This window comes from Enhydra lutris, unplaced genomic scaffold, assembly GCF_002288905.1.
Source record: "Enhydra lutris kenyoni isolate GAN:26980312 unplaced genomic scaffold, ASM228890v2 scaffoldscaffold14, whole genome shotgun sequence".
Taxonomy (NCBI): domain Eukaryota; kingdom Metazoa; phylum Chordata; class Mammalia; order Carnivora; family Mustelidae; genus Enhydra; species Enhydra lutris.
In genome coordinates this window covers 10,046,720-10,058,957 of record NW_019154098.1, presented here as the reverse complement: position 1 = coordinate 10,058,957, position 12,238 = coordinate 10,046,720, and the positions used below count along the sequence as shown (strand labels likewise).

At 36.4% G+C, this 12,238-nt stretch overlaps 1 protein-coding gene across 3 annotated transcripts in view; it reads left to right on the top strand.

Moving 5' to 3' along the window:
* LOC111146583 (EFR3 homolog A) overlaps window positions 1-11,913 on the top strand; it is a 109,148-nt gene extending 97,235 nt beyond the window's left edge. For all 3 annotated transcript variants that reach the window (XM_022502196.1, XM_022502195.1, XM_022502197.1), the window contains 4 exons: window positions 233-281; window positions 4,891-4,994; window positions 5,505-5,554; window positions 9,474-11,913. In XM_022502196.1, the coding sequence (XP_022357904.1) occupies window positions 233-281; window positions 4,891-4,994; window positions 5,505-5,554; window positions 9,474-9,579 (309 nt within the window). In that variant the 3' untranslated portion in view covers window positions 9,580-11,913. The remainder of the gene's footprint in view (window positions 1-232; window positions 282-4,890; window positions 4,995-5,504; window positions 5,555-9,473) is intronic.
* The last annotated feature ends 325 nt before the right edge of the window (window positions 11,914-12,238 follow it).

The window sequence follows — 12,238 nt, the reverse complement described above, 5'->3', positions numbered from 1 at the left end:
GAGTTCTGTAATTCAGTGGTGGTTGATTCTGCCAGGCCCACATTAATCCCTGCAGTAGGCCACTGGTTCAGCCAAGGAGGAAGTGGAGATTATTTGATACTATGGAGGATAGTCCCAGATCCAGCCAGCACAAAGAAGAAAAACAATTGTAGGCGTTCTTAGATGACTTGTAACTAGTTGAAGGTATTATTTATATCGACTTTTCTTAACTCTTAAAATCACCTTTCTCTAGGTTAATAACACTGAAGAAATCACCTTTGAAGCGTTGAAGAAAGCAATTGGTGAGATTTTTGTTAACTCTCCTAATGATTTGCTAGCTTATCTCTTGTCTTAGTACTTGGTGAGGTACCAGAATAAACAAGCAGCATGGCATTTCTGCATAGATCTGTAATTGATTTATTCAGCTACGTTTTTTAGACTTTTATACTTGTCCTGTCTTATCGTAGGCCGTTCTTCTCTGAACAGTGACTTTCCTGGAATTATGAAAGGCGCCAGTGTATTTTAGTGCCACACTTACTTAAGATGGCCAACATGCAGAGTGCTCGAACCTGAGAAATAGCATATTTCCTTCTGTAGGAGATGGGGGGTGAAAATTCTGAATAATTCTGAGTGAATTAAATGGAGTAGCTCTTTTTTTTTTTTTTTTTAAGATTTTATTTATTTATTTATTTGTCAGACAGAGATCACAAGTAGGCAGAGAGGCAGGCAGAGAGAGAGGAGGAAACAGGCTCCCTGCTGAGCAGAGAGCCTGATGCGGGGCTCGATCCCAGGACCCTGGGATCATGACCTGAGCCAAAGGCAGAGGCCCCAACCCACTGAGCCACCCAAGTGCCCCTAGTGTAGCTTTTAACACGCACACAATAGTGTAATTAGAAGCATATTTCTTTTTTTTTAATTTTATTTTTTTTTATTTTTATTTATTTGACAGAGATCACAAGTAGGCAGAGAGGCAGGCAGAGAGAGAGAGAAGCAGGCTCCCTGCTGAGCAGAGCGCCCGATGCGGGACTCGATCCCAGGACCCTGAGATCATGACCTGAGCCGAAGGCAGCGACTTAACCCACTGAGCCACCCAGGTGCCCCTAGAAGCATATTTCTAATGGGGTAGGAGAAGGGAGCTGGCTGAGATTGTTAGCAGGTAGACATGATAGAGGACCGTGTTAACTCCTGCAGGTTTATCAGTGAGAACATCAGAGCATAGAAATTAAACTCTCCTCAGGTCACGTAGCTAGTAAATGCTGATGCCAGATTTTATACCCACATTTGACTGACTAATCTGTTCACACTGCAAAAATACTACTCTGATTTTTTTCTCCTTTGGCCCTTATGGAAATAAGTTTTATATGATTTGCCTCTTTTTAAAAATTTTTAAATGGTTCTTTCAATTAAGTATTGATATAAATTTACTGCCAGGCTAATGATACCTTGTTCTCAATTCATTTCTAACTGGTAAAGCAATATATGGTGGAAGATGACTCTCATTTTTTTCAGAGCTGTTAGAATAAGAAAATTAGTATCAAGAAAAGTAGAGTGCTAGCACCCATCATGCGTAAAATAAAATCTGACCTTTATCAGCTTAATCCATTAGAGAATTTTTAAATTATGTGATACAGTGTCAAATTTACCAAAATAAAATTAATTGAATTCAGTAAGCAATTTGAACACCCATTATATACAAGATATTTTGAGACATTTAAAGATTAATAGGGCATGTCATGGGGTGTGTGGCTGGCTCAGTTGGTAAAGCATGTGACTTTTAATCTCAGGGTTGTGAGTTCAGGCCCCATGTTGGGCATGGAGCCTACTTAAAAATAATAGTCACAACAAGAATAGGACATGTTGGGAAATTTACAGTCTAGGGCAGTGGTTCTCACAGTGTGCCTCTCTGGGCCCCAGTAGCCTGTGGTGGCTCTTTCAGGGGATCCTTCAAGCAAAAAATATTTTCATTATAACATTGCATAACAGTGTAAAGACACTGTTAGCCTTTATACTGCATCGATTAGCACGAGTGAAGGAGGCAGCAGCATCACACTCCTTTAGCAGTGATCATAGTCGTTAGCACCACACACACAGCTTTTTGTAAATGAGATTTTATTTAGGAATACTCTTAATATAAATTATTAAATCTCAACCCATGAGTACATATCTTTGGGAAGTACACATAAAACACTTCTTTGATTGCCTTGATTTGCAAGCTGAACTACCCAGTTTTTTTTTTAAGATTTATTTATTTTAGAGAAAGAGTGTGCACAAGTCAAGGGGGCAAAGGGAGGGAGAGAGAGAGAATCTCAGACTCCTCGCTGAGTGCCAGGCCCCACACAGGGCTCAGTCCCATGACCCTGAGATCATGACCTGAGGCGAAATCAAGTCCGATGCTTACCCAGCTCAGCCACTCAGGTGCCCCAGAACTAGTCGATTTTTATGAGGAACACCGTTTTTACTTCAGAAAGCAAGAAAAAAAAAAAAGACTGACAGAAAACATATGGTATTTGGTAGGCATTTTCTGGAAAATAAACGAAGCTGTGACTCCCAAGAGAAAAAACAAAACCGTCGGCACTGCATTTGCTTCTAATGATAAAATTTGCACTCTGAACAAAATTAAAATTTTGACTTTTGTCTGCCGCTGTGAGTTTGGCAGCACCCAAATATTTAGATGCTTCTAACGATGGGGATGGAACTAGAGAGTCTTATGCTGTGCTAAATAAGTCAGTCAGGAAAGACAGTTATCATATAATCTCACTGATATGAGGAATTTGAGAAACAAGACAGAGGATCACAGAGGAAGGGAGGGAAAAATGAAACAAGATGAAACCAGAGAGGGAGACAAACCATAAGAGATTCCTAATCTCTGGAAACAAACTGAGGGTTGCTGGAGGGGAGGGAGGTGGGAGGATTGGGGTGGCTGGGTGAGAGACACTGGGGAGGGCATGTGCTATGGTGAGTGCTGTGAGCTGTGTAAGACTGATGAACTACAGACCTGTACCTCTGAAGCAAATAATACATTATATGTTAATTTAAAAAATATTTAAATACTTCTAATGAGATGAATGTTAGATTCTTCTAATGCAGTCAGTGGTAGTACCTGCCAAATATGATTGAAGAAATACTGTATAATGAAACATGTCCACATTTAGATGTACGTGTGTAAATCACTGGATCAGTATTCCACATGATCATTGCATGATGTTACAAAATAATGCCTAAATACAGATTATTCAAAGTGTAAAGTAGACCAATAGATTTTACCATAACCAGTTAGTTAAAAAAGTTCATTAGTAAGATTTCAAATTTTGTATTACAGCTAACTTTTAAGAAAACTACTACTTTTCATATTGTGTTGTAATGTCCAAGAAAAAATACCCACAGTTCTGTGAAAGGCTATTAAAATGCTCTTTCCCCCAGTACATCTCTCTGTCATGCTAGATTCTCTTTATATACTTCACCCAAAATAACACACTGCAGTGGGTTGGGTGCATTTGCAGATGGAATCCAGCTGTCTTCTATTAAGCCACGACATTGAAGAGATTTGTAGAAATATAAAACACTGCCATTCTCCTCACTGAGTTTTACTTCGGAAAGTATGATCATTTTTTCATTAAACAAATGTTACTTATGTTAACATATAATCCTTTCATAATTCAAAAATGAATGATTGTTAAAGGAATTAAATGTCTTTAAAGTTTCTCAGTTTTATATTATAATATGGAAGATATCAGTGGATGTAACAGTTTGGTTTTCTCATAACTTTCAAGTATGTAAAGGACTCTTGAACCCAAAAAGCTTGAGAACATGGCAAACAGACTTGGCTGCCTGCAGGCCAGATTTAGTTGGAAGGATCATCAGAATGGACATAAGACCAGAATGTATCTGCCTCATCTTGTCCACATTCCCTTATTTCCTACTGCTTTTACCTGACCTAATGTAAACATTTATGTGTCCTGCCTGGCCTCTGGCCATTTCAGCTGCTTACCCTGGTCTAGTGAAGAACAGAGAGGTGATCATAATTCTCTATTAGTCATTCAGAAGTGGATAAATTCTTCAATTTTGTTAACCTCTCACAGTTTCAAAGGAAAAATATATAATAGTCTATTTGCTTTCTACCTGCTATTTCTATTTCACCTTTTTAAACTACTTACTTGTAACCTACAGTTTTGTACCTGAAAAGCAGCCTGGGTTAAAGAATGTTGAACACAGTGCATTTCATCCTATGAAATTCTTGACCAGGAAACAAACCTAAAAAGACAACCTGAAGATTTGCTGGGGGTTGTAGTAGACCATTAAAAAGTAAGCCATAAAGTAGGTCTATTTCCATATTCTTAAGCAGACGTTCATACTTAGATCTGTAGTATCAAGACAGGCATTTATTTTACTATCTCACAAACTTTGGTCAGGCCATACATCATTTTAAGATAAAACATGTCTTTTCAAACTGGAAATAAATGCAAAAGGCTAAAACAGGAGGTTCCAAATGGCTCTTTATTTCTGCTGTGCCATTCAGTATCAAGTTCAGCAGACTTTTAATTTAGTATCTGGTGTACCAGGGCATGAATATTCATAGAAGAATCATCTTTCAGGTGAGGCCTTGAAGTTATTTGGCTTGCAGCAAATTGTCATGCTCTTGCTTTTTTGAGAAGAGAGACAAAGGTAGTTTTTGAGAAAGGATCTTGTACTGTGTAGCTTTAACCCTTAGATTAAAAAAATGTTTTGTGTATCTACTCTCTAGCCTCTCTCAACATTTTGGGGGATGTTCAGTCTTTTGCTTTTTTCCTTTTAAAACTAGTGCTATAAATTACCTTTATTTTTGATTTATAGACTGTTTGCTTTTAAGGTCACTGGCAGGGTTCTGTGAATATCTGTAATCCCTTTATTGGGTCTTTGTAAACATTTATATAGATACCAGTGGAATGGAAGAACAGGAAAAGGAAAAGAGGCGTCTTGTGATAGAGAAATTCCAGAAAGCACCTTTTGAAGAAATAGCAGCACAGTGTGAATCCAAAGTAAGTGAACAGATGGTAAAGGGGATGTGGGGAAAGTTTGATTCTGTGGACATTTTCTTGGTCATTAGTTGGTAGGTTCCACACTTTATGCAGATCCACAGAACACGCGGGAATGTATCAGGTGGGGACTGAAAACCCTGGCAGCCTGGCCGGGAGTCCTCGGTGATCTGTGTGTGTAGTACGAGCCCATGGAGACAGCAGCTCCCAGACTGAATGTCGAGGATTGCAGTTGCTGTGGTGCCTTTTGTGTAGTGGCTTTCAGGGACTTAGCTGTGGGTATTTTGTTTATGTGTCTCTTGGCTGTTTCTCCCAGTGAGACGAGGAAGTGGATGAAAGAGAAACTTGACATTAAGTTCCAGTGGCTGGTACAGAGGAAGCCAAAACATGAAAGCACTCGTACCTTCTTCATAGTTGCACTCATGCTTTGTCCTTTAAATTACGTTTGTATTAGTAGTAGATAGCTATTTGGGAAATAAATCCATTCTTAAACATTTTTCTTCTCCTTTGTAGGCAAATCTGCTTCATGATCGACTTGCTCAAATACTGGAACTCACCATACGGTAAGGATTTTATTACGACAACAGCAATAAAATAAAAAATAGAAGTTGTTAAATCCCTATGTAGATTTGTGGCTGGTTGTGTTTAAGTGATAGTGCTTTTTAGTCAGGGCAACCCAAGATCACAGAGGTGCCTCTGTCATGGACATTCTATTTGGACAGACCTTGATAGTATCGCTTCTAGCGTCTTCTAGCTGTCCTAGCTTGCCTTTTTAGATCATTCCTTCCTTCCATGTGTTCCCATAAGGAAATCTGGGTAATTTGGAAGACTCACATTTTAATAATATGTTCAACCAGGTATCATACTTCACCATTTTGACCTGCAAAAAACTACAGTTTTATATGGTTCAACCGCACAGTTCTTTCCAGGACAAGCTGGATTCTCCCTTTGAGACCGCTCACTTCAGTCATTAAACTTTCCTCAGTCATACCCATTTCAGTCCTGTTGTAACTTTATGTCCCAGACACATGGTATCTAGTGGACTTCGTCATGCAGTTACATAGTTGTGTCTGTTGGTGCTGAAGTAGGGAAGCACAGGACTGAGGGAGAGACAAGGGCAGGTTACCTTTAGGGAAAGTGCTTATGCACTTCCTTCTGTGACCGCAGTGTGGATGCTAGTCTCTGTCTGAGGTGGCACAGTGGAGGAGCCATAGTTCTAAGCTGTGCTTTTGGATTTTTTTTTTATGCATCAGCTGTATCTTTTATATTTTTAACTCGATGAGGTAAGTCTGTTTTGCTTCAAGTGCAGGACTCTATAAATGGGAGAGTCAGGTACACACTGTCGTCCACTTTCTTTTTTAGTTCAACCTTTTTCAACCTTAGTTCAACCTTTTATGCAAGGCATGTTTTCATCAGTACATTTCTTATTCTAGGCATTTCCCCACCATGCCTACCACCCCAGTTAAGCTAAGAATTACTCATTTAAAAAATTTCTGAACAGAGAATCAGACTTTAATATCCAATGTATAATATACCTTAGATTGAGGGAAAATTGATGGCTGTGGGCATTTACTTATTTGGTGTCTGTTAATTATAATAGTAATGGTCTACTTTGTAATGGATCTTATGGTTTATATTTTCTATCTGATATTTTTGCTAATTCACATCAGTCCTGAAAAAGTAGGTAGATGCCTTTTTTTTTCCCCTTCGGTTTCTAGGTAAAAACAATGAGGCTTTAGAGAATTAACTTGTTGAAGGTCATTCAGCTACTGAATGGGAAAAATCAAAATTCAAATTCATAACTCTGTTCTTAAAAGGAATGTTGCTAGGACCCACCATATTACATTTAATCACTCCATCATAGCTATGTGGATTGAATATTTTAGAATAAGGATTATGACTAATTCTTTTTTATGGGTACTGCGGATCCTACTAATAGCATTTATTGAGCACGTACTGCCAATAATTATTATTTATTGAACACTTGCGCTCTTCTAGGCACTATATATAAGTACATTATTTCATTTAATATTTATAACAGACCTTTAACAAGAGTAGTGATTAATTTTACTTAGCAAGAATAGAAACAGAGGCACATAGAAGTTAGGTAACTTATCCAAGGTCACCTAGTTAGGAAAGAGTAGTTCCGGATAGCCTACATGATACGGAGTTTTTTGTTCTTGTTTGATATATCTCCTCTTGTTCATTTGCCTACATTCTAACCACCAGACAGAGGAAAGGTCTTGTTTTCTCAAGAAAAGAAACAGAACAAAGTCTTATACTTCAGTCTCCATTGTCCTTTCATTCCCTCGACCTTTGTGCAATAAAGAAAATGATAAGAAATGCAAAGAAGCAGGAAAATACAGTAAGAAGCAGCAGCCCCACAGGTGATCAGTTATTGGAATTAGTAGACAGGGACCTAAAAATACACACATGTACACTAAAGAATTTAAAGGGAAATATATAGGAGAGAAGAGGAAACTAAAAAATAACCAGATCATAATGCAAAAACAGAGTGACACAGTGTGTGAAAGAATTTCATAGGATGAGCTTAACAATATTTTGGACATTATAGAAGAACACTCTGCAGTGCTCACGGGAGTATAAATTGTACAAACACTTTGTAAAACTTTAGCAGTTTCTTACAAAGTTAGACATATACCTGCTGTTGATCCTGTAATCCCATTTCTCAGTATTTACCAAAGAAATGAAAACTTCCATTCAAAGAAAGATACGTTCATGAATGTCATAGCAGCTTTTTTTGTAATTACCAAATGTCCATCAACAGGAGAGTGGATAAACAATAGACAAATAGTGATATTCTTAATAGAGTGAAATACTGTTCAATAAAAAGGAACACAGTATTTTTGGTTTTAAAAAAAGAAAAAAGACATCTTGAGCAAAAGAAACCAGACATAAAAGAGTGTAGCTTATATGGACCGTTCTTTTAGGCTGTATGAATAGAATGTATGAAATTCAGGAACAGTCAACACTAATCATTAGCAATAGAGATCAGAACACAGTTGTTGAATGTGGGTTTGTGCGAGTAGGGAGGAATTGACTAGGGACACAAAGGAACTTCTTTCGAATGACGGACATGTTCATTATCTTTATTGGGGTGTGAGCACATAAGTGTATATGTTTTTTGTTTCCTGTCATACAGTATACTTAAAATCTGTGCATTTCACTCTGAAAATTATCCCTCAGTTAAAAAAATAGGGGGGGGATATTACAAATATTGGAATGGAGATTGCAAATAATTAATTAGTTGCCAGCAGAAAAACAGAAACAACTGAATAGGTTTACTGTTAGACAATTATATGAAGTTAATATTTGTGCATACATCAATTAAATTCATTACTGTATGAATGGTAATGAAAATGTATTCCCATATATTCATAACTATAAGACACTAACAAACTTAAAGAACTACATAGGACATATAAAATAACTATAAATCTCTGAGATATGTATAGGAATACTTCACAAATGAAAACTCATGCCTTGCTTTGAATAGAAATTATTATCTTAAAGATACCAGTTTTTTGCAGATAAATTGTAGTTTTAGTCATAAGAAATCACAAGTGATTTTTTTGGTAAGTTTTTAAGCATTTGGCAAAACAAAACCCAAAGCACAAGATTGAGACTCTAAAAGTACAATTGTGGAAAAGCATTAGTATCATACAAAACAAAACAAAACAAAACAAAAGTTGGTTTCCCATATTGATAAGAGAAGAACACCTGAGTACAAATACAGGTAGTGGACTCAAATAGACAATTTGTTTTAAAAGAAACAAAAAGGATACTGAGTCTTTTGTGGATGTCTTTGTGATATGTAGCTCTACTAATAACCCAAAAATTAAAAATACAAATAGGAATGAAACCCCTTTTGTCACCAGATTGGCAGAGATTTAAAAAAAAGAAGAAGAAAAAAAGAGAACAAGTATATTCCAATGTTGAAAATATAAATTACTAGAATTCTGGCAATATGTATCAAAGTCAAAATTATGAGTATGCTTTAAGAAATTGTGTTTGTAAGACAATTAAGATAAACAGGATGTATATATAAGAGAAGACCTCTGAACATTATAATACTGGAAAGTGGAAATGAACCTGCATTTATCCCCTGGATTAGATCAGTCGGTGTATCCACATGATGAAATACCATGCTGTCAGTAAAAAGGACAATATGCAGACATACAAAAGATTTTTCTGCTCATGAAGCAGAGCAAACTTACCAGAATGGGTATGGTGTAATCCTGTTAGAAAAAATTATACACACACATACTCAAAAGACAATGTCTGGTTCAAACTTAAGAACAGCTTGATAGCACTGTGGTCTTTTCCCGCATATAGCCTTGTAGCTAGCCCACAACGAAGCTGGGTGTCTCACTTTGCTGTTTGCAGGTAGTTAGGAGAGTGCTCTGAGAAATGAACAGCTTTCCAGTGTACCTGTTGACTGTGGCTTGTTCTCTCTTACAGCCCTCCTCCCAGTCCATCAGGAACACTGACCATTACTTCTGGGCATGCCCAGTACCAGTCCGTCCCAGTCTATGAGATGAAGTTTCCAGATCTGTGTGTGTACTGAGTGGCTCACGAAGATCTCATTGTAGGATCTAAAGCCGAAAAATTAAGGCCGTGCTGAGTTTTCAGAGTTTACTTAATGCGTATTAACATAATTCTTGAGAATAACAGTGAGACTTCTCTTCAACCAAATGCTTGGCACATACCACATTAGAAATGGTGGAGCTGTCTATGATTTAGAATACTTTTAAAGATGGATTTCTGCCATGATCATTTCTTTTGCAGTTCCTGTTGGCTTTCAAAGTTGGACATATATTGATGTCCCATTATTCCATAGTTAAACCGTATATTTTAAACTTTTCACAAACAGGTAATTTTTTTAAAATATTATGCCTCCAGAGGGTTGAAGATGTGTCAGGTATCTACTGTATTTCTTAAACATCTACACAACTGCTTAGAAATAGAATTGCTTTTGTGTTTGGTTATCTGCAAAAGCAAATACATACAAATATATTGCTAATCTTGGGGCTGCAAAACTGTTCTGTGGCTTGTTGTCCCCAGGTTTTAGATGTTGTGATCTATAACAACATGTAATAGGCATTCCTCAACTTGTTTATGGTAATGAGACATCTGTTGAGTAATATTCCTAGAATATGACCAACCCCAAAATTGCCATACTTAAAAGTGTCTAGTTCTTGTAATACTGTGTTTTCTGCCAAGAGTTTGACCATTCTACTTGAGAGAAGCTTGTTACTCTTGGTGTTCCAAACTGTGCAATATTTTTTTACATCATAAGATGTATTAGTTTACAGACTATACTTTGAAATTATAGTAATATTTTGCTGTGGTTCCATTAATTAAATCAGATCTATATTTAGTGTAGGAAAAAAAAGACCTTTAAAACAGCTACTAGTTCACCTGTGAAGACTGTGTACATTTTGAGTTCTATCAAAAGCACATTATTTGCATTTTTATATTGTGCATTGTTTAAAATCTTCATAGAGAATTCTCCAGATGGACTTCTGATTTGTAAGATTTGAACTGTTAAGTTGTATGCATCTGTTTAGGATTTATTCTATTACATTTGAAAAGAATGCCTGTGGGTTTAGCAATCAAGTGTGCTGAGGATCGTCAGTTGTGAGCTCTGTTGATTTAAGCTACCAAGGTCATGTATGTACCCTATACAAGTATGGTACATACCTGTAGTGTTTTCTTAAAATTATGTGCATTTTAGTGAATTCCATCAAACAGCAAAAATGAACAACTTTCTTTGCAAGTCTTATAAAATTCTCATAGGACATTTTTATAGAATAACCTCTTTATAATTGTATTGCCTCTTCAGATTCAGTTTCTTTTTACAAAGAGCAAAATACATATCAAAAATTGTAGCTCAAAAACTAATTCAGTTTTTAGTTTTTGTTTTTGTTTGAAAACTTACAGTGAGATTGGCAGGTTGTAAGTTCATGTTTATGATTATTAGGCACCTGTACAATAAACAGAAAGAAGTCACGAAGTGACAAAAGAAAAAGCATACCCCAGATTTTTTAAAGAACTGAATTACTACATTATCTTGAAACATCTTGCAAAAGATCCTAGTCATTAAAACCCATAAAATGATACGCAGCCCTCCTGGGCAGTGTGTTAAATGTAGGTAAACGAGACTTTGTTTTCAGAATAATACTGCAGGTATTACTGGCCTTCATGCAGCTGTCACTGTAACTTTGCCTCTTGATTTTGGGTAAAATGCGTCCTCATATGACAGGTCAAGTTTTCTGTTTTTTTCTTTCTTTTTTTCTTCTGTATTTTTAAAGAAGTATATTAATTTTTGTGCATTTAAAAAAAAATCTAAGCAGGGGGACATTCAAAAACAATCATCATCCACTTGGATGTCATTTTATAGATTAACACTGTGTGCTTTTGTATGAAAAAATATATAATTTAATAGTATAAGTAAAGGAGATCTATATTCACTTGCACTCATACAAACTTTACAAAATTTCCTGTTTTTCTGTAGTTTAAAAAATGCATGTATTGCATGTCAAGGAAAACCATTTGAATTAATGTTTATCACATCTTTCTCTTGGTCAGTTTGTAAACTGTTGTGTGGGGTTTGCAGGTTTTTTTCTTGTTGTTGTTGTTGTTTTTAAATCACAGTAGACATCTATATATTCTGGATGACTGAACTGGTCTTGTTAGTAATGATTCCCAAGAAGTGGGTCTTTTCTTTGGTTTGTCCTTTTCAGGAGATTGCAGGACTCCTGCTGGGTAATGGCTATGTTCCGTTTATAGCCAGTTTGGAGACTGAAAGTTTAGGATTTGCTGAAGTTCACCGTATGGCTATATTTTTGTAGATATTTAAAACTCTTAATAAACTGTTACTCATTCTCTTTATGCTGCATACACTTGCTTCATTTTTTTCCTTGACATTGAATAGCTAACATATGAACATTCCTTATATTTGTATTGACTTCGACTGTTGATACAGAATTTGATTGTCATTGGCGTTTACCTGCATGTGCACAGAACACAGACACCCCCTAATGCTTCTGAACTCATTATCTTATAGAGTAATGCCACACTTTACCAGCAATTAACATTTCTCTTCCTCCTATCTGAAAATGGAACTCATTTGTCTTAGTCATGCCAATATATGCAATAAATCTAACAAGGTGAGTTTTTGAAATGTGAAGATACACTGTGCAGTCATGTGTAAGCAATAAAGC